Source organism: Scomber japonicus, chromosome 2 (genome assembly GCF_027409825.1).
Source record: "Scomber japonicus isolate fScoJap1 chromosome 2, fScoJap1.pri, whole genome shotgun sequence".
Lineage (NCBI taxonomy): Eukaryota > Metazoa > Chordata > Actinopteri > Scombriformes > Scombridae > Scomber > Scomber japonicus.
In genome coordinates, this window is record NC_070579.1 from 36,969,839 (window position 1) to 36,992,829 (window position 22,991).

Sequence of the window (22,991 nt, forward strand, 5' to 3'; positions counted from 1 at the left end):
AAGTAAGAGCACGCAGTCTTTCTATGAGCTTTTTAAAAAGATGTTATCAGCGATAAGTGACGTGCATTCATGGTTTCATGTTAATGTCATACAGTGATTATTAGTGTGTGTTTATTTGTTCTATGTATATTATCTAGCACACACTTTCATATACATTTCTGTTTGAGTATGAAAGGCACCAGGATGCTTGTGGGCAACGTTCAGACAATTTTTATCGTTAAACAATAATAAAAAATAAACACAGCTATTCATAAAACCGAATGAATACAAATGCAAAATATATTATTATTATTATTTTTATTATTGTTTAACAATAAAAACTGTCTTTTAAATGCTGTGCTGAAAATGTCTAAATCTTAAACCCCATAATTTTCTACTGATTACACTAGTATTGAAAGGTTGTGAAGAGATGTCTGGATGTCAGTCACCAGCATCTTCTACAGGGGCCCTCTTTACAGGTTGGATTGTTATGACTTCTGGTCTATTTACAATGCATCTTAATCATATTTGTAATGTATAAAATCCTGCACCCTGTTCGTTCTCCCAGCCCGCAACATGAATGCTTACACATAGACATTAAAACTACATTAGTAAGAGTACACTACTAATAAGATGTGAAGTGCGTTGTGACTTTTACCCATCTGAAAGAATAAATGAAAAATATAAAGGATGAGGTGGCTGATAACTGCTTACTGAAGAAGCAGCCAAGCCACCGTTTTAGAGAGCTGAACGTTGCCCACAAGCATCCTGGTGCCTTTCATACTCACACAGAAATGTATATGAAGTGTGTGCTAGATAATATACATAGAACAAATAAACACACACTAATAATCACTGTATGACATTAACATGAAACCATGCGTGCTCTTACTTTGATATGAGGAAATGACGTCACCAGTAGGCGAACACTTGCTATCCGAAAATGGCCGAGTGATACGAGTGGATTTTCGTTCGGACCGGCGGGAAGTTTGTTTCAAAACACCGTGTGTGTAAAAAGCAAATCCACAAGCGTAGAACTGAGATCCACAAATAAAAACTGAGTTCACAAATGTCTGTTTGAAAGTTGTACATGTTAGGAAGAAACACACAATGTGACTCTGAACATAATGCAAATAATTCACTCAATAATGGTCGGGTCAAGTCTATCCTTGCAAAATATGGGAAGACAATCTAAATGACCTATATAACTGCACTCCAAAGATACTGCAAATAAGGTTGCTTAAAAGTTGTAGGGACAATTTGGGCCTCCTGAAAAGTTGGTAGAGTCATGTCCCTACCGTCCTGCAAACCTACGCCCATGCGGAAGTGATGACTTACTTACAGTAACTCTTCTTTGAGTCCAAACCGTCCAAACATCAAACCAAGAGACTGTCAGCTAAAAACAGTCTACAGTAATAACCAAATAAGAACTAACCACTCTCCTCATCTTTTCACTATTTTAATATTATAGTATTAGAACTTCTTAACAGTTATCTAAATGAACAGTCTATGTAGCGACTTTGTCACAGAAACATAAAGGCGACAAAATACTAGTTTCAGTAAGTTAAAATAAACCCTTCAGCAATTAGTTCAATAATACTATAATAATAAACACGTTCATAACTTACCTATAAAAAAGAAAATGATTCTCATCTGTGTCGTAATCGACATACACATTGTCTGTTCATTCCTCACAGGATTCCAACAGAAACTGAGGAGACGTTCACATGCGTGTTCCCACCTGCTCTGTGTTTTCCTCACACGTACAGCCTTCCAAAGTTTGCACGTAGCCAGTTACTGAGCAGAGTTAGGGGCGGGTTATAACACCTGTAATTAAAATAGGAAACAGACTGGGTTTTATTCCGTGCAAACGAACCGCGATCCACATCAAAAAAGCTCTAGTGTCAGTGTCCAATTATTCAATCCATAACACTCATACTCAGAGTATTTTATAGTGTTCAATAGCTTTTTGACATGATATTCTGTCCCATCTCAACAGGTGTCATCTTCAGTAAAATACCATGTGATGAAGTTGAAATTAGTTAGGATGACATTTTCAGTTTTTGATGACATTATCAGAAAGGTGATAATTCTACGTTATGTTTATTACTGAGGTCATATAGTGGGTAATGGTGGTGTACTATAGGGTATGTTATATTGACTTGTGTTACGAATATTTTGCCCCTCTCATGTATGTTAGATGATGTAGGTGTACCCAGTAAAGAGGCCAGTGAGTGTAAAATTCACATTTAACTTTAAGTGAGGTCAGACACCCTGGTACAATCTTATTGGTGCATTAGTAAAGTTTTCATACATTTGTGTATGATTATAAGTAACTTATGGCTTCATTAATGGATAATAAATAAGTTAAAAAAGCTTTTTAGTTGCCAAGTTGTGTTCCTCCAGCGCACTCTTTATTTTTAACATTTATAACTGCAGACTTGATTATCATCAAAACCAATCAACAAATTCATAAAAAATGTTTTAAGCCTGAATTGCACACATCATCACTTATTAGAAAATGTGTGTATCATAATATGTTTTAAACCTGGCAACCCAAAAACTTCCTTATCAATAGTTCATAGCTCATAAATGATCTCTGAAGCAGTAAACATTTGAAACCCATTGTTTCACACTTCTTGTGAACTTTAGCTCTTGGGTTATTCTGAAGTATTGTAGGAAATGTGTTTTTTTCCCATTTTTTATCCATAACGATTTCTCATGCAACATGCTTCGTCTTGTAACCTCCTCCTATCATTGAGGAGGATTTTTTCCTGTAGTTTCTAACTCAATGCTGCCCTCTGCTGCTGCAATCTCTGGAGGCATTAACCAGAACTGTACACAACTTTATTAACGGCTCTGGCATTAACTTTACAACAGCGCCCTCCTGTGTTCACATACAGTAGCCTATAATACAGATGTAAAACAGATGTTCCACCAACATGTCAAAGAAAAAATGTAAGGTACAGTGAGATATATATATATATATATACACACATTTGCCACATACACATTATACAAGACAATAACTTAAGCCAAATGTCAAATGAAGTTTTCAATATCATCAATTGAAAACATGTAATCAACTTCAGGCTTCATAATGTAATTGATCATTCATCTGACGATCATATCAAGGTTTAAAAATTGATTAAATTCATTTTTTTAATGGTTATGTTTTTTGTTTGCTCTTAGTTCATCTTTCTTCTATTATGACAGTCTTATAATAGTTTATAAAAGTTCACTTGTCTCACTTTCCTCAAAATTAAGCTTAAGATCTTTACAAGATCATAATATTTATGTTACATTTTTTTCCAGTATGGAAAATAGTTTGAAAAAGTCCAGTATGGAATATAAAATGTTGAGAGTTCACCACTAAGCAGGACCTTAATTAATCCAGATCACCTCCTGTACATTACTAAATTACTTATCACACATATTTAGTAATAACTGAACAGAATACATGTCATCATTACAAAAGTCTACACTTTCAAATTCTAGAACACATAATCCAGCATGATATGTGGATGTTGATAACTTGGAGCTCTCCATGGTAAATTCTTGAGAACATGTTCTTTCAAGTCCGTCTCCCACCAGCTCCTCAGCCAGCTCCAACATTTGACAGCCAGGTAGAGTGCTCCAGCACCGAGGAGAAGGCGGATCAAGCCAATGCCACCACCTCCACTCCCTTTTTTGGATTCCCTATAAGCATCTAGAGACAGAAATGCAAAGAGGAGGCAGCAGCATTAAATCTGATCTATCATTATATCTTGTGTTACTCAGTCATATTGAAAGGTCATAAGCTCTACACTGCTGTGCTCAAATGGGGATTAAAGGTGGATTGATGTTGTGTGAGTCAACCAATTACCCAATTATCAATACAAGTGAATGCATCATACGTTCATTCAAATTCTCAGAATAAGTTGAACTGATTTAAAGGAGTAAAGGTGGCAGTGGGTATATGAGAGTCACTATAATGAACTATGGTTTGTTTAGCTACATCCCATTAAAGGGTAGGATCACTCAATTACAAAAATCAAGAAGAGGTGAGGGGGGAGGGGGGACTTTTGTTATTTAGTTGACCTGACCCTTTAATCACAGTAGCTAGCCAATCACAAATATTACAACTGTACTGAAATACAAAAAAATTGTTAGACACATTCAGGAAGAAATGCTGACTGAACCTTTACCTTTATAAGCCCGCTGCCAGTCTGAATGCCAGTAACTTTGATACAAAGCTTGTTGTCTCTTCTTGTGTGTAGGTTGCACTTCAACCGCAAGCCCTCTTATGTATGAGGTTATGTTGACAGTGCAATTTCCTTGCTGGTCATAGCTGAACAGCTCAGTGTTGAGATTGAGCTGCTGGTTGCTGCTTTGCCCTCTTGTTGTTGTGGATCCACTGTAGGTCTGCACTGTGTTGTAAGAGGGCTGTGGGTTGTATATCTCCTCCATAGCTACATAGTAGCCCATCTGGGTGAGAAAGGTGGTGAGATCTAGCTGTGAGTTCTGCAGGGCTCGGATCAGTTCACAGCTGATTTCGTAAGTCCTGTCAGGACTGAACCTCCCAAAGACAGCTGCGTCATGCTCTGTGACATACACCGTCTCTACCAGCCTGGTCCTCACCTGGCAACTGATGATGATGCGGTCAATATTGTAATTGTTATAGTTACTATCCAATCCATAATTTTCCGTCACATATGTTGGGAGGTCTGCAGAACCAGGGTAGGTTTCTGTGTTCAGGTTGCCAACTTCAAAGTACGTCATCTGGATAGAGAGCGAGAGAGAGAGAGCGAAAGAGAGAGAGAGCAAAAAAGTACTGCAGTATTATGAGGTGATGTAGTACACAGTATTACAGTAAAAGTACTGCAGTATTATAGTGATGTAGTATGCAGTATTACAGTAAAAGTACTGTAGTATTATGAGTGATGTAGTATGCAGTATTACAGTAAAAGTACTGCAGTATTATAGTGATGTAGTATGCAGTATTACAGTAAAAGTACTGCAGTATTATAGTGATGTAGTATGCAGTATTACAGTAAAAGTAGTGATATATTATTATATATGACATCATTAGATCATTATTAGTGAAGCATCAGTGTTAGAGCAGCATGTTACTGTTGTAGCTGCTGGAGGTGGAGCTAGTTTATACTACTTTATATACAGTTAGCTAGTTTACACTACTTTATATACAGTTAGCTAGTTTACACTACTTTATATACAGTTAGCTAGTTTACACTACTTTATGTACAGTTAGCTAGTTTACACTACTTTATATACAGTTAGCTAGTTTACACTACTTTATATACAGTTAGCTAGTTTACACTATATATACAGTTAGCTAGTTTATACTACTTTATATACAGTTAGCTAGTTTACACTACTTTATAGTTATCTAGTTTAGTCCAGTGGTTCCCAACCTAGGGGTGGGGCCCCTCCAAAGGGTCAGCAGATAAATATAAGGGCTGGTGAGATGATTAATGGGAGAGGAAAGAAGAAAAAACAAAGATTTTCTAAGCTCTGAAATATTGGATCATTTGAACATTTATTGAAATGAAAGCATGTGAGAAGTTTAGAGGGAAAACTCTGTATTTGGTTGAGCTGTTAACAACTCATAGACATCTGACATGTGAGCCCACCTTTAACAATGTGTTGTATTTTAAAAGCTTGTTATATTATCCATTGTGTCAAATCTTCATCTGAAAAGTAACTAAAGCTGTTAAATAAATGTAGTGGAGTCGAAAGTACAACATTTCCCTCTGAGATGTAGTGGAGGGGAGGAAAAAGTAGTATCACACAGAAATACTTAAGAGAAGTACAAGTACCTCAAAACAGTACTTGATTAAATACTACAACTAAGTAGTTATTTATCTCCCACCACTGGAATAAGGTGTGTGATAGAGGTAGGGTAGGACTGATGGACAGTCAAGCAAAATCTTGATAGATGAATGAAAATAACCAAATTAAAGAGGTACAGTACAGGTACATAAAGGCTATGAAATTAATTAAAAGGACTATTCCAACAATTTACTATGACACTAAATTGGATGTATTAGAAGAGCCAAAATCAAAAAGAATTGTTAAAATCAATGCAGCAAATGTAGAGGAGGAGATCCCCCTGTAGGGAAATGAAAAAAACACCAACCTTTCTCCTACTCGTGCCCCTCCTGGACCTGCTCAGTACAGGCAGGAGCTCTTCATTATTACCAAACTGGTGGAAGCCAAAGGACCCTCTCTCTGGTTGACAATCTGACACCAGCTGTAGACACAGAATCCGGTCACTTCACATATGAACTGTACTTACATATTATAAATGTCTGATGTGGTTACAAATGTGTTTATGCAATGCTTATTACAATGCTTATCAAAACCACATAATTACTGATTAATAAGCAAGAAACATGAAAATCACAAATGTCCTGCTTACTATACAAGCATTAAAGGATATGTTCACAATTTTTGTAAGTCTGTCAGACTGGCCATGAAGAGATCCCTTCATAATGCACTTACAATATAGACTCACTGGCCTCTTCATTAGGTACACTGGTGCAATCTAATTCAATCCAATGCAACAGCTCTGCTATAAATACTACTTTTATGAAGTTTATACATTTTCAGTTTTTGTTGACATTATCAAGAAGGTGATACTTCTACTATATGTTTATTGTTGAGGTCATAGTGGATAATGGTGGTGAGCTATAGTGCATTATATTGAATGGTGTTCTTATATTTTGTCCAGCAAATTAACATACATGAGGGGGCAAAATATTAGGAACACATGTCATTATAATCCACCGTAGTACAACCTGAGTAGTAAACAAAGTAGAATTATCATCTTCCTGATAATGTCAACAAAAACTGAAAATGTATCAATTTCATATCAAGAGCTGTTGTATTGGATTGAATTAGACTGCACAGGTGTACCTAATGAAGTGGCCAGTAAGTGTAAATGATGAGGTAAATAATCAACTTATATAAAGCTAATATGAAGTTTCAGCTGTTCCAAATGAGTCAGATCAAGTAGACAGCTTTTAACATTACAGTCTTTTTAGTGCCAAAGTCCCTCTTTTTATTACTATACTTCCACCACAACTCAACAGTGCCAGCCTCCAACCAAATGCTCGTAAATATGCAAGTGGAGGGCAGATTTGCTTTATTTGCTAGCCATAACAACAATGGTAATCTATTAAGGTGGTAAAATTTGGAAATTCATTAATCATTTGGCCAGTGGACAAAACACTTTGTACCCTGGCATGACTAACTAAAACCTCTTTCATTGTTGATATGAACACTTTTTTAGTAATGGATACATTCGCTTTCAAACCAATTATAGTGTCATTTAATCTGAAATAATCCAAATAATCTTACCTTCAAGACAACAAAGTTAGAGATTTGACAGCAGATCACACAGTTATTGGCAAACCAGAACAGGAGCTGAAGGCCGTGTCGTGGATAAGGACGACCAAAGCCTGAATTCATCAGGTGATCAAGAGTGTAGAGCTGACATTGCACCATGATGGAGGTACAGCTGATACATATAAACACACTCACAGCAAAGAACACACACACACACACACACACACACACACACACACACACACACTGAGGAAAGAACGGTTATCAGCTATTATGGCAAGTTAAGGGATTTCATGTGAGGACAGTCAATCTAGAATCTTTAAAAAGGTTCAGATTAAAATGTGACTTTCATGAAACCACGCAAAAAAGGAAGTTATTGTTACAGCTATAAATAGGCTATTATAAAAAGCTGTAACAACAACCGCTGATATAAACGAGTGTAAAAAAAGATAATAAGAAGTTATACGTGTTTACCTATTAATGGTATTTCATAGTTAGTCTTCCTCGTTGTCACCAGAGAGACAGTGAGACAGTGGAACAGAAACAAACAGTCTCTATATTGGTCGCGATTCAACATAAACACAGCAGCGTCGTCCCCGATTATGCCTAAATGCGTGCTCGTTCACGTCGCTCCGTAACGCACGTTCAAGTGAACGTCCCTGCTGCGTCATTTGCGCGCCGCTTCGCTCCCGATGCTCTTCTTCTCCAGAAAGATAGATGTTTCGATTTCAGGTGAGTATTATAACCCCTAAAAAACTAATACGCCACTGTCCTGAATGTAGTTTCTGACGTTTTACTTAGAGTTGATCGCAATTCCAGACGGTATGTGATTTTTACGGTGACTGTTGTCTAGTGTTTATGCGACTGCAAAATCCAATGTGGCTGTGGCGGCCTGTGAAGCCGCCCGCTTGCCTGGTGTCATGAACCGGAGGGTAACTGAACGCTCCTTTACCCCGTGGACGAAAATGAGCTTATTGTTTCATAAATACACCTTAGTTATGAAAGGTCGGTGAATGCTAGCTATGGGCTGCGTCCGGACATTATCTTATTTTGTTAGTTTTAGAGCAGCATTTTTCCATCGATGTGGAAACTGCGTAATGTAATGTAACGTCAGCATGTAGCATTGTGGCTAACGGGTTGTCTTGCTATCTACAGAGAAGAAGCCCTCAATTGTATTGATCTAGTTTAATCATTATTTAAACTCGTACTGTTTTAAAGCGAGCTGCTAACTGCTACACTTGATATTACGTGTAGTTTATCTGCAGTGCAGTTATGTTTGCCACGGTGAGAAGCCATGCTCGGTCAATGCTGACTTGGCTAACTTATATCACAATGTCTTTATGCTAGATGATGAGCTGTTCCTCTAAAGTATTAATAAGTTGTATTAATACTTTGGAGGTGAAACTGAATTCTCATTCAACTTAATGCACACTCTCTAAAAGTACTTGGCACATTTTCACCTTTGTTCATCCTCTTTGTTCTACTTGTACAATCATCATACTAGTTAAACCAAGTTAAGTTAGATATTTGTGGAAAGTAAGTATTACATTAACTTAATTAAGTTTTCTCAGTTAGCTCTGACTGAACCATCATCACACTCATTCATCACTATGGTCCATGTGACAATACTGGCAGCAGATTGATGGTTAATGTTCAAGTTAAACCAAGTGGCCTACTCCATACACTTTTAGTATAATGTGTAGTGAAATAAGTGTTTGATGCACTCTCACAGTCATTTTATACTTTAAGACACTGAGGCAAAATGAGAAAAATGACTGCTAAGCGGGGTAATTCAGTAAGCCTTCAGATTCTTTATGAACTTGATCTTCTGTATGACTCTCCTTTAAATCAGATTTATCAAAGTGGCACGTTACTCAAGTGTCAGGCGTCTGGCTCAAATGATGACTCCTGTACTATGTGGCATCTTGAGTGGCACAGCATAGAAGAGAGGCAGCATTCACTAAGATGGTGTTGCACAAACTTTTTCACATCAAGGACCCTTGAATTGACACAAATTACACCCGGGGTTTTATTACAGAAAGGGTATTTACATATTCTGTCATGATATTATTTACAGATGGAATTAAAGTGAAAATAAACAATTCCCCTTTTTCCTGATACCCCCTGAAGGACCCCCCCCCCCCATGAGAACCATTGCACAAGAGTTCTGACAGTGAGATACAGATACACATAGTTATCTTTATCATTTTTGAGAATATCTGTTAAGTCATGAAGTCAGAAGTTCCACGTAGGGTTATACAACACAAAAGAGTTCTGGTTGACTGTGAGATTTAAACAGGTGATGTGGTTTCCATGGTGAACCCCATCAACATTAGTAACGCACCTCTACCTACCAAAATGGTGTCAGACAAAGCCTGGTGTTTCTGTAGCATGCAGATGAGGTTAGTAAGGAAACCACCAGAAAACAAGAGATCTCAGTGACTGTGAGGAGAAAGTGGTGTTTGATTTAATCTCCACAGAGTCATGGTGTGTGAACATCCTTATTTGCCAGTTGTGGTCTGATTTCAACAAATAAATATGCATCCCACGGTCTCACACATTCCAAGCGGTTGGCCAAGCACTAAATTATTTTAATGTGATAAACACAACCAAAACTAACAGCAGCAGCAATAATACTTCAAAAGGACATCAGGACATATCATCAAGCTTAAAATAACACAAAAGGTTACTGCTCAGATGTAGGCTCTTACTTGGACCAGTTAGAGTAGGTGAGGATGTATTCTTTCTGTTAGGTCCAGACTTGGTTTCTTGGCTGGATCTGACAGAGACAGGTGTCATCACATTGTTGGTGGGTAGAGAAAACAGTGAGTGGACCAACAGGACACAGAGGTTAGCCTTCGTCTTTTGTCCTCTGCAGGGATGGAGTAAGACATTGGGTTGAGAGCTTCTAGGTCTTAACAGGCACAAGCCACATGAAAAGCATTGATTATTGCTCTCCGTCTTCTATCCACTGTGACGTCATGGGACCCCTCATGGGGTTGTTGGCAGGTCCGACAGTTTGAGCAAGTAGGTTTGAGTTTGCTAAGCCTGCTGGGAGCTGGAGTCGGTTTCTGACTTTTCACTGGTGTCAGGTCTGGGGTCAGACTGCTGTGAGGACACCAAGACCATGTGTGCAGCCCCACAGCTCTATTTGTTAGATTTGTTGTATCTGTTTTTAATCACAACTCTGCCTCTTGAGTGAATATTGAATTTATTATATATACCGGGTACTGAGCTATGAAACATATAATAACAGCAAGGAACTAACAGTTAGCCCTGGAGCTAACCGGTTAGCCTGACCCGAAGCTGTCAGTTTCCTGCATACAGTGAATAAATCTTCACGTTTATCGACCACTGACCATTAAGCAACATTTAATGGTTTAACTTTTAAATGTCATATATAATAATGTCCACTAACTGCTGTTATCCAACCGTCTGTTGACCAAAATCAACACTTCCTGTCCAACACGAGCCATGTACTTAATAGAATAAAAGCACCAGTGGTTGTGCTTTGATTTATTTCATTGTAACAGTTCTTAATCTGAACCAGTGTTACCATGTTAACTGTAACCCTGGCATAAAATGACAGTGTATCATCCAACTCAGGCCTGGCACTGCTTACATGTAGATAAGAGTGTAGCTCCATGTGTGAAAAGTAACAAAATCACTGTCAGTGTTTGAAAGGTTATTCCAGTAATTCATCAGGAACTGTGTGTGAAAGAGGCATACACTGATTTACTAACACTATGATTAGATAGCAGCATCTCCTCAGTATCTCCAGCCAATATAGACACACTTTAGTAGTGATTGATGAACCTCTGGACCTTAAATCAGTATATCAATAAAAGATAATCAGCACAGAAAATTCCCATTTTTGGAACACAGTAGATCATCTGGAGTTAGGACAAATTAAGATGTCTCCTTTCCTGAATTCATTTCTACTGTTACATACATTTTCACAACTGGGTGGCTGCCAGTTAAATAAATGTAAATAAATAAGCTTTCAACCAAACGTGTCGAGGAGCAGGTTTAAAGCTTAAATCTGATTCTGCAGCCTTTTTTGTATTTTGTTTAGTTGATTTTTATCTTCCCTCCCTTCATCGTCTCTCTGACCTCAACCACTCTGTCCTGCCTCCCATCTCCTAACTCCTCAGCCCGCCATCATTGTGTCATAACGTCCCCCTGTCTTTCTCTCTCCCTGCTGTCTCTGCAGTCCTTGAATGAAGACTGTACGCTGGAGGAGGAAGACGAGGGACTGATAGAAGAAGAAGATGAAATCGATCAGTTCAACGACGACACGTTTGGAGCCGGGGCCATCGGTGAGTATGACCGCATGGCGCCCCGTATTGTTATTGGTCGCCTACATCATCACTGTGAGCGTGATGAGTCTTCAGAGTCAGCACTGCTTTCAGAAACCGTGTCAGACTTTTTAGCACAGATGACTCATCGTCACAGATCTAACACAAGCACACTTTTTCGGCTCCTTCTCTGCTCCTCCAGATGACGACTGGCAGGAGGAACACAAGCGCCTCGCCGAGCTCGACCAGCTGGGAGGGGGGCCGGGTTTGGTAGGAGGAGGAGGGATGGGAGGGGAGTCGGACTTAGGCGGAGCTGAGGACTCATCCTCCGCCCGTCTCCCTCCGGCCGCCGGCAACCTTCCCCTCCCCTCACTCAACTTCTCGTCTTCCTCCGGACTGCCTCGACCAGGTGAGGAATGCAGTTGGTTTCTCTGATGATGATGATGATGATGATGATGATGATGATGATGATGATGATGATAAGAACAGCAGTAATAAACCTGAGGGCAAATCTAAAGTTAACCTGCTGTTTTCAGATGTAGAAGATCGAGGAGGAGGAGGAGGAGGAGGAGGCGACCTGGCCGAGTCCCTGGCCAGGCTGATCCTGGACGCGGACCCGGCCATCGCTGGGGTCGGGGCAGCAGAGAGACCCGGCCCTCCCCCCAGCCTGTCTGCTCTGCAGGGCCTGGACAGAAGCAGAGTCCTGCCCCAGCCATCTCCCATCCCCCACCCCTCTCAGCCACACCAGCATCCCCATCACCCCCAGCACCAGCTGCCTCCTGGGCCCTCCACTTCAGGTAAGGGAGCAGTAGATCAGGAATGTCCAAACTATTCCATAAAGGTTCATGTAGCTGCAGGTTTTCATTCCTACCAATCAGGAGCACACCAGGCTAGACTTATTTAATCAGCTGATCTCAGTCTTCAGACAGCTGATTGGTTGAGTTATGTGTGCTTGGAACAAAAACCTGCAGGCGCATGAACCTTTATGGAATAATGTTGACATGCCTGCAATTAATGAACACATTAAAAAACAGTATTGGTGACATCAGTTGCCAATCAGATGGGTAATTTAACCCTTCAGATGGGTAATTTAACCCCTCACCCAAACTGTATTATCATGTAACTACTACTACTACTACTACTACTACTACTACTACTAATAATAATAATAATAATAATAATGATAAGAATAATAATAATAACATGTTATTTTTCAATTAGGAAGCTTGTATCATCGTTCTTATGACAGAATCTCATCATAATTGAGGTCAAGCGGTGTCAATAGAACTGTAGCACTCATTAACACCTGTCTCTCAGTCAGGTGACTGATTGAAGTAATAGTCAGCATAAATTCTCTAACACTACTTCACTTGGTCCAGCATCTGTTTTGTTCAGTTTTTTATTCCAGATGTGCGCATCTACCAATCAGTTTTTTCAGGTGACTGTGAATGTCCATAATAAATGATTCACACTTAATCCCCTATGACTTGATTAAAAGCAGTTATTAACTCATTAATTTAGGCTTTTCTCTTAATTTTCTAGCCGTCCAAAGAATCTGCACACACAGTGAATCCAGTAATTCAGCAGGATTTTAGTCCTGAACACTGCTGTGTTATTTATATCTGGAGCTGTAAATGTTTTAATAATGATACATTGTCATTCTTAAAGACAAAAATGACAACTATCTGGTTCCAGCTTCTTAAATGTTTTCAGTCCCAGTAGTCTGAATATCTTTGTGTTTGTAGCCTGCTGGTAGGGGTAAAGCATCTTGGCTTTTGGGAAATGCTAATTGACATTTTCACAAACCACATATCGATCAATCAGTAATGATAATAATAACTGGATGCAGACATAATTATATCTTGTTTAATGGGGATTACACTGCTACTGAGTTATTTCAGTTTGAACCACACAGTGTTCTCTGAGCTTATAACAAGCAGTTGCTGATCTGGTGTGATGCTGTATTGTTCTATGTATCAGCTGTTTTCACTGAGTTCTGCTGTGTTGTGCTCCGCTCCAGGCCTTGCTCCCTCCTCCATGCTCAGCTACCAACAACAACAACACTTGATGCGCAGAGGAACCGCTCCTATGGGCCAGGTTAGTGTTGAAACAGTTGAAACTCAGATTGAAATGATATCCTGAATTCAGAGTGACACTGATTTAAAGCTCATGTTATTTCCTCACAGATGAACTCTCACAGTATCTGGGAGAACAATATGGGGTTCGGACCGGTCAGTGTCACCCCCGGACTGGTTACACACATGGAGGTGAGTGTTACTTCCAGACACAGAGCAACCATGTAGCTGAGTGGACTGTAGTGTTAAAATGGTGTTGAAAGGAAAGCTATGGTACTTTTTGAGCTGGACTCTTTTTCTAATGGGGACCTAAATGATCCAGCATTGAGTGAGAGTTATTATAAGATTGTTATTATAAGTCTCTGATAACAGAAGTAAACACAGGAACTAGCCGCGTAGTAACAAAATATATCTCAAAGTTGTAGATGTGTTTTTCTACAATATGCCACTGGAATGTGTGTGTGTGTGTTCCTCATACTTCATTTCCCCTGTTCCTCCTCTTCAGGACAGTCCTCTGATGTCTATAATAAAGGAGGTGGGTCTCCCCAAACAACCGCCTCAGGGCAGAAACGATGAAGGACGAGATTTGTCTGAGAGGGTCCCGCCTCCGCGCTCCTCTTCCCCGGTGATTGGCTCCCCTCCGGTGAGGGCAGTGCCTATAGGGACGCCGCCCAAACAGCCAATGAGCCACGTCATGAATCATCAGGTGGACAGAACACAGCTGTTGTCTTCAGTGTTTTCTTTCTCTTTATGTCTTTTCCTCCGTCATTCCCTCTTTTTCATTATCCCTAAAGACCTGATGAACACTGCTATAGACTATAACTTTGTAGAGGCTTTCCAGATGTTATACTTACAGCAGATGTGTTGAAATGATTTGGATGCTGCTCTATACTTTCTATATGTTTCAGTTAATCCCATCCCAGTGTGTCCAGCAGGCCTCTTCTCTCTGTGTTCTCTTGTTGCAGTTATCATGTCGTGAATAGCTGTACACGTAGTTAACATTTTGTGTGTGTGTGTGTGTGTGTGTGTGTGTGTGTGTGTGTGTGTGTGTGTGTGTGTGTGTGTGTGTGTGTGTGTGTGTGTGTGTGTGTGTGTGTGTGTGTGTGTGTGTGTGTGTGTGTGTGTAGATCCACCACCCCACGCCGGTTCATGTGAGAGCCCCGGTCCAGCACAGATACCCTCCTCCTTTCCCCGAGCGTCTGTCACCCAACACCCTCCTCAATATAGCTGTGAGTTTTTTTGTTTTTTTTTTCCCCTTCTCCACTCCACCTTTCCATCCCCCCCCCCCCCTCAGTCCTTCAGTTTTATAACAAACTAAAAATCAAGGAACGTCACAGGGGTCCTTTTTAAACTTAATGGTAAGACACAAGTCAGCAAATGAACATGTGATTTCACTTCGCCTCAACATTCACTCTGCAAAGCCAATTTGTTAGTTATAAATCTGCTACTTTACAGTCCTTTTAATGAAGGACCTGTTTCAAAATAAAAGGACCTGAAAGGAACATAGAGTAAAGTGAAAGAAAGAATAAAAAAACAGAAGGAAAATGAAAATTGTAATAATTTTAAAATAGTAAAAGTAGCTAAAACATAAAGTTGCTCATTTGCAGTCCTTTCAATGAAAACGAAGGGCTTTTCATTCAAATGTCCTTGGTCAAAGCTTTTGCCACATAAGTATTCATGTTATGTTGGCATATAAAATGTTATTTGATACTAGTTGGCATTCTATATGGGACGATTATATGTCGTATGTTCACTGCTAGGAATCTTTGCTGGTTACCTGGCTACTGGTGATGATCATGACACATAGCCCCAAGTTTAAAAAAGACTCAGCTTTTATACAGATTAAAGAAACAAGCTGTGATGTTATTTAGTGAGCTTCTCAGGGTAGTTTCATATTTACAGTAAAAGTATAAAGGTACAAATCTAATTTGTAACTCTCAGCAAGAAATCGAATAAGTGTCCTTCCCATGATGACGAGCTGTTTCTATAAATAAGGAGTAATGACAGATAAAAGAGTTTCCATTTTCTCAGGAATTTGAAGTTTCTATGTTACTGTTTTTATTCAGAACTCTCCACTGTGTCGCGGTCCCTTCCCTCCCGGCGTCGGTCCAGTTCTGTCTCAGATTCAACGGGCCCAGCTGCTTAACTCTCAGGTTAGTAACACACACACACACACACACACACACACACACACACACACAGATAACGGCCTCCGTAGAAACACAGTGCAACTTTCATAATAGGTAATGCCTTGAGAGTAAGATGATTGAAGACTACAATGAATGATTCTTCCTGAGAATATAAGTAACAGAATACAAGAAACAGGAATAAAAGAGACAATGCACAAAGCAGTCACAGTACTAATGACAAACACTATGTGTACTCATTTGAGAAATGCAGTTGTTTGCTGTTCTCAGATAAGATGATCAACATTAATTTCACTTGTGTTTTTTCAGTACAAAGGTTCTGTTAGTGTGAGAGAAGCTCAACCCAGCTTAGGTTTCTGGCACTTCATCTACTTAAAGTCCAAAAAGTCAAATCTACAGTAAACGGAACAGTTTTATTAATAGACCAACATGTTTCAGCTTGCAGCCTTCATCAGTGTCATCATAAAACAGAAAACATTTTTAAAAAGTTACAAAAAGTAACCTATCATGCATCCAGACATGTATGAGCCCGTGTGTTGGGTGTATGGTCATGTGACTAACATGATATCTTATGGTGTCTCCAGGTGGCAGGTTTTCCCCGAGGTCCAGCGCCTCCTTTGCTACCAGGCGGCGGCGGTTTCAGGCCGTTCTTCGGGGGGCCCCCTCCTCCGCACGGCCACCGAATGGGCCCGCCGCCCCCCCACGGCCCCCTCAACCACGCGCCGCCCATCCGGCACAACACCACCCACCTCCACCCCCAGCACCGCCGCTTGCTCACTCAGCGCATGCAGAGCCGGGGAGGGTAAGGACGTGTGTTTTTGTGTTTTTGTGTTTTTGTGTGTGTGTGTGTGTGTGTGTGTGTGTGTGTGTGTGTGTGTGTGTGTGTGTGTGTGTGTGTGTGTGTGTGTGTGTGTGTGTGTGTGTGTGTGTGTGTGTGTGTGTGTGTGTGTGAACTGAACTGTGCTTCTTGATCATGCATTAACCCCCCCCCCAAAAAAAAAAGCGAAATCCTGACCTCTTCATCTCTATCCAGGGATCGTGGTAGGATTGGAGGGGACCGGCGCAGCAGGGATCCCTACAGTAACCTGATGACTCAGAAAGAGAAGGAATGGGTCACTAAGATCCAGATGATGCAGCTGCAGAGTACTGACCCGTACCTGGATGACTACTACTATCAGGTGGGTTGTTGGTGTACTTCTCTTCACTGTTAGCTCCGGTAGCTCTGGTTATCACTCTAGATAAGTAGTTTACAACTAATTTGAATTGTCTATTGATTTTTATTCATTATTATTATTATTATTAATTATTTGATTTAGATTTCACACATTTTCTCCAGAGTTCAGGTTGTCTTCACATTGCTCATTTTATCCGACCAACACTTCAAAACACAAAGAAGTTTTATTTAAAGTGATGTAAGAAATAGAAGCAAACTCTCACATTTTAGAGGCTGGAACCAGAATCTGGATCAAAGCTTTATTAAAGCTGAACACCCTAACCCAGTGTTCAGTCAAACCATGTGGAGAAGATGCATGTTTTCCACTTTGCAGTAGGTGGTGGTATGAATGTGAGAAAACATGGAAAAGCATTAGAGCCAGACCGATATTGGCCTATCACAGATATATTGGTATCGGCTAGGGATGTGACGAGCTCACGAGATTGAGACGAGACGAGATTTTAACACTATTTTTAAGAAAACCAGTGAGGAAATAAATCATTGTTTTATTTGAAATTCACAAAATGGAAAATGAATCACTTTAATTCTACTTTCTAAATATATAATTATCATATGCAGTATAGCACAGTAAAAGGTTTCTCCATATAGATATTTTATAGATGGATCATTTTGGTATTTATGGAAATAACCATAAATACAAAAGTTAGATACAATCACAAATACTAAAAAGTCAATTATAAAGAGTAGAAACAATTCTAATATATAAATATAAATTAAATGAAGAATCCAATTATCACAAATTATAACATATTGCTAATAAAAAACAGAAATAAAAGTAAATTGCATAAATACACAAGTAGAACAACATATACATTGTGTTATAATTTGGTAGTGTGACTCATTTTACTTTTGGCATCATTAGGCTTCCATAGTCTGGAAATCAGGTTATGGAAAAGTAAGGAAATTTGAAATTCCAAATGTGTAGGAACCCTGCAGTATGGGTCGGACTCTAAAAAGTATAATGATTCATCTGGTATAGTTGAGATGGATTTTTTTTTTTTTTAATATTAAAAAAAAAAAATTCAAATTCACTTTGCACAAAAATGTCAGATTTCATTTACAGAAGTTTTGACTGTTTTTTCTCTTTGTACGGAGCATAAAGCTGAAATGAAAGGAAACCTTGTGCATGACATCAGAGGGTGAACGTGCAAACATGCAGACATCACTTATCTCTAGGTTGTTGTGTATACATCTGCTCAGGAGGATGTCTGTGGTCTTAATCCTAACTCTGTGTGTAGTTGTAGACTGTTGTTAAATCACTTATCATTCAGCACTATCACACCAGTAGCTACCTCTGTCACTACTGCTAGTCACAGTAGTTTGGAAGCTCAGACAGTGTAACTTCTATCCTGGGTCCAGATCACTTTATTTCATTTATTATATCATGTGGAATTATAGTTAAATACAGCTGCATCTAGTATACTTACAAATGGCATACTTGTATTTAAAAAGGCGGCTTCTGTGCTGGTTCAAGGTCGCTGAGCACTTACTGTATGTTTGTGTGTGTGTGTGTGTGTGTGTGTGTGTGTGTGTGTGTGTGTGTGTGTGTAGAACTACTATGAAAAGATGGAGAAACGTCAGGAGAGAGAGAGAGACAGCAGCAAGAAGGAACACACCACCAAACTCATCACTCCACAGGTGGCCAAGCTGGAACACACCTACAGGCCAGGTTAGAGAGAATATCATCTGATCTCTAAACACATAATACTTGGACAACTGTATTAAATGCCCAACTCGTGTTTGTCCACAGTTCAGTTTGCAGGTTCTCTGGGTAAGCTGACGGTCTCCAGCGTCAACAACCCCCGCAAGATGATCGATGCCGTGGTGACGACTCGCACTGACGACGAGGCATGTTTGCATCTTTCTCTTGTTTTTGTTTAGCCCTGGATGAAAAGTCAATCTGCCCATATTCAACTTCATGACTTCTTTTCCACCAGGTTTTTGTGAAATACCTTTTTTTAAAAACTGAGAAATTGCTATGACATGTCACGGCTTCTAAATGATGAATGCTTATGACCCTCTGACTTTCCATGTAGCGTGCCAGTACTTTCCTAGTCTGTCACTTCCACAGTAACATTTGGTTATTTAGTTAGACACTTAATGGTGCAGTGTGTAGAATTTGGTGTCATCTAGCAGAACAGACTCAGTAGAAATGGAATAAATGGTAAATGGACTGTACTTATAGAGCACTATTGTAGTTTGTTTTTTTACATACGTAAGTAAAATTCACCTATTCACACACATTCATACACTGATGACAGGGGCTACCATGCGGGGTTCACACAATATTTCTTCATAAGTATGTTTTAATTAGTGTATAATCACCTGAAAATAAGACTTGTTACCTTTTTAGAGTGAGCCCTTTATTTCTACATAAGGAAATAAAGGGCAGAGATGTAGCATATTGCACCGCCATCTTTCTACAGTAGCCCAGAAAGGACACACCAATCACTGACACTAGAGAAGGCATTTCACATTTTTCATACACACGTGGAAGTGGAGAGGAGGATATTCATTTTGTTGCAGTCTGAAACCTCACCACTAGATGGCACTAAATCCTACACATTGGTCCTATAATAATCATCGTTTTTTATTGAGATGAACAAGGACACAATACAGCTAACCTTTCAACGTACTGGTCACATTCAGTTGTGATCACAGGTACTTAATTATCCTCACTCACCCAATTTATATACACACACTTTATATACACACCCCTAAACCCTCAGATACAGAGAATCACAAACACACACATATGCACAGTCAGATGCACACACACGGGCACACACACAAAAGACATGTAAGTGGGGAATGACTTTGGACTGTTGCCTGGGACTGTACCTCTGAGTATGATTTCTAATGTTGAAATGTCAATTGTCATGCTGACCAGTCTGTGTGTGTGTCTTCCTCCAGGAGAAGAGAGAGAAGCAGGTTTGGAATAAGAGGCGACAGATCCTCTACACCGTTGAAAAGGTAGGATGAGGACGGCTCAGCTCCGTGCATCCGACAAATCTTCCACGTGTTCGATTAAACACTTCCTGGATGTTTAAAGCGCCTGTGTGATTCTTCTCCAGATGTACAGTTTGCTTCTGGAGGTTCAAGACTTTGAGAAACGTTTCCTCCACGCGCCAGAGGAGGACAGAGAAGCTCTACTGGAGCAGCACAAAACCAACACCATGCAGCTGTGCAACTCCCTCCAGGAGAAGGAGTGGGACGACAGGTAAGGAGGGAAGAAAGGTTGACGGATGGAACCCGAACGAATAAAGAAACACGAGTAGCCTCAGTTCAACTCATCTCTCTTCCTCTTGTTAAGAGTGAGCGACGAGCAGTGCGTGATGATCATGTCGGTGAGGAAGGGCAAGCGTCTCATCTCCAGGCTGCTCCCCTTCCTGCCCCCGCCCCAGGCCGCCGCCGTTGTCATGGCGATTGCCCGCAACCTTCCAGCTCTGGCAAAGAAGGACAAGCAGGACCAGGTAAAGCATCACCAAAAATACAGAACTGTGCATTCACATTTATTCATCCTCAAATAAATACACATGTGGCAGTCCTGTTTGTTAGTTTGGATATGCAACAAACGTATCAACAGATTTTAATGAGGATTTGTTGAACTATTCCTAACACATTAGGTTAGAACACATCTTAAAATACCTTCTTTTTTTCTAAAAGTCTACTACGAGTCCCATTCTCACACACACATACACTATTTACACAGCCAGGTTCAGTATTTTGCCCAAGGACGAGGCAGGAAATAAACCGCCCATCTTCTGAAGAATAATAATAATAATAATAATGATGATGATTATACATTTGAAGCAAATCTCAAAGTGCTACAAGATAGAAGCATCAGTAGAAGTCCTTTTCATTGTGTGTGTTGTGTAGGTGCTGTGCTGGTTAGTGGAGCCGGTGTCTGCAGTGATCCAGTCTCTGTCCAGCTCCGCCCTCACAGACCTGCTCCAGGAGCTTCAGGGCAACGAGGGCCAACTGGCCACAGTACTGCTCAACAAGGTACACACACACACACACACACACACACACACACACACACACACACACACACACACACACACACACACACGGTAACTCATTAACCTTAACGCTAATATAAAAGAAGACTGATGGACAAGGATTTATCTTCAATAACTTGTCCTGTAATTAAACCAACTGATTCTGGTTTAAACACTTAGACCTTCAGAGCACATTATTAGCGTACTGTGTGTATCTGGCTGCTTTGAACCAAGACTAATAATTACAAGAAGTTCAAAGAGAAGGCTTGTGATCTTCTATATTTCCTATTAACAGACAAAAACCAACAATAAAATGATCCTACTAAATATCACGTGTCCCTGAATAACTGAAATAACAGAAATTAGAGGATTATCCAGCTAGGCACCCACACAATAAACACACATTCTTGTCTTTTTTGTGTGTGTGTGTGTGTGTGTGTGTGTGTGTAGTTCGGTGTGACACTGCTGTATCTGATCCTGAGTGAAGGAGAGAGGATGCAGAGCTCCGACCCCAATTGTCAACTCATGGACGACAATCGATGGTAAGCCACCACGCATCACTTTCATTCCTTCACACATCTTCACACTTGCACTCCTCTCACCTCTCTCTCTCTCTCTCTCTCTCTCTCTCTCTTTTTTTTTTTTTTTCCTCTTCTCTCTCCGATCCAGGACTGAGTTGGTGTTTTCGGTGACGAGGGAGCTGCTCAGCGTTCCCTCCTCTTCCCTATCCCCTCCCCTCTTCACGCCCCCCAACCTGCTCTCCCTCTTCTCACGCTACGTCGACCGGCAGAGGTTGGAGCTGTTACAGGACAAGCTACAGTGAGTTTCATCTCCACACACACACAAGTAATAAGTAGCATGTGTCATATTAATTTATTTATCTTTCTTTTTCAGGATTTCTGCTCTGTCCAGGTAGAAGTTACTACAAACATCAACAAACCCCCACCCCACCCCACTCGATGCAGACCTTTCTTTTTGTGTGCGTGTGCGTGTGCCAGAAGAGTGAATGGTGTGTGTGTGTGTGTGTGTGTGTGTGTGTGTGTGTGTGTGTGTGTGTGTGTGGTCTTGAGGTGAGTCCACGGTGGATCATTTTAATCCAGCAGAATCTCTAGTCACTTTTGTTTTTCTGTGTTTAGTCTGTAGTGTGTGTGTGTGTGTGCGTGCGCGCATGTGTGCATGCATGATGGACAGTGACACAGAGAAAGAATGAGTTCAAATGACGATAAAAATGAAATCTGCATTTTTAAATATCTTGTTTACGATTATGCCTGTGATGAACCTTGAAATTAAAAAGTATTTCTATTATATAAAAATGTTGCATGCTCTTTTCCTCACCCCCTCTCATTCTGAACACACACACACACACACACACACACACACACACATTCCCTGCACTGAACTGAGGAAACGCTATCATAACTCACATGAATCAGCAATGAGGATTCACCAGTAAAAATTCAAAATACCCAAATAAAAATAAGATTAATAAAATGTAATAATCAAATTAAAGCTGCAAGCAGCGTTGGACGGCACACACACTAGACTTTGACAGCAATGTCAGTGAAATAGTTGACAGACTGCACAGATATCTAAAAACAATACAGTCAATAAACTAGAACTAGAAACAAAACTGAGGCACCTTTTCGTTATCGGGTATCATGAGTCATTACAAATTTTCTCCAGTGGGTGGCACACTAGGACCACAAATGAATCAGGATGACTGCTTGACTTCATTATCTACTGCAGTCCTCTAAAACATAGAATTACACACATCTAGATAGGACTTGTGGCTACATTTTGACTTTTAAATGGAGTCTATAGCTATACACAGTATGCATATATATATGTATATAGTGATTATTGCCGGTTTTTCAGGCTTTTCAAATATGTGTATAATAGGTGTA

General features: G+C 40.0%; 2 protein-coding genes across 4 annotated transcripts; one reads left to right on the top strand and one right to left on the bottom strand.

The window, feature by feature from the left end:
- Positions 1-3,473: 3,473 nt before the first annotated feature.
- Positions 3,474-7,570, bottom strand: LOC128366889 (uncharacterized). Its single transcript, XM_053327656.1, has 4 exons — positions 7,342-7,570; positions 6,119-6,232; positions 4,167-4,740; positions 3,474-3,688 (listed from the first exon to the last, which is right to left on the bottom strand). The coding sequence occupies exons 1-4, from the start codon at positions 7,486-7,488 to the stop codon at positions 3,474-3,476; spliced, it is 1,050 nt and encodes a 349-aa protein (XP_053183631.1). The 5' UTR covers positions 7,489-7,570.
- A 421-nt stretch (positions 7,571-7,991) lies between these two features.
- patl1 (PAT1 homolog 1, processing body mRNA decay factor) lies at positions 7,992-22,394 on the top strand. 3 transcript variants are annotated; one of them, XM_053332891.1, is made up of 21 exons: positions 7,992-8,061; positions 11,543-11,648; positions 11,830-12,036; positions 12,164-12,424; positions 13,648-13,724; positions 13,814-13,894; positions 14,208-14,408; positions 14,830-14,931; positions 15,769-15,855; positions 16,434-16,651; positions 16,883-17,027; positions 18,635-18,752; positions 18,834-18,931; positions 19,997-20,056; positions 20,158-20,303; positions 20,397-20,556; positions 20,963-21,088; positions 21,538-21,629; positions 21,757-21,906; positions 21,982-22,096; positions 22,127-22,394. In XM_053332891.1, the coding sequence occupies exons 1-20, from the start codon at positions 8,047-8,049 to the stop codon at positions 22,001-22,003; spliced, it is 2,472 nt and encodes an 823-aa protein (XP_053188866.1). In that variant the 5' UTR covers positions 7,992-8,046; the 3' UTR covers positions 22,004-22,096; positions 22,127-22,394. The 3 variants fall into 3 exon arrangements, with proteins under 3 accessions (XP_053188866.1, XP_053188875.1, XP_053188883.1); XM_053332900.1 differs by having other exon boundaries at positions 22,131-22,394; XM_053332908.1 differs by lacking the exons at positions 21,982-22,096; positions 22,127-22,394 and having other exon boundaries at positions 21,757-21,910.
- Positions 22,395-22,991: the final 597 nt, after the last annotated feature.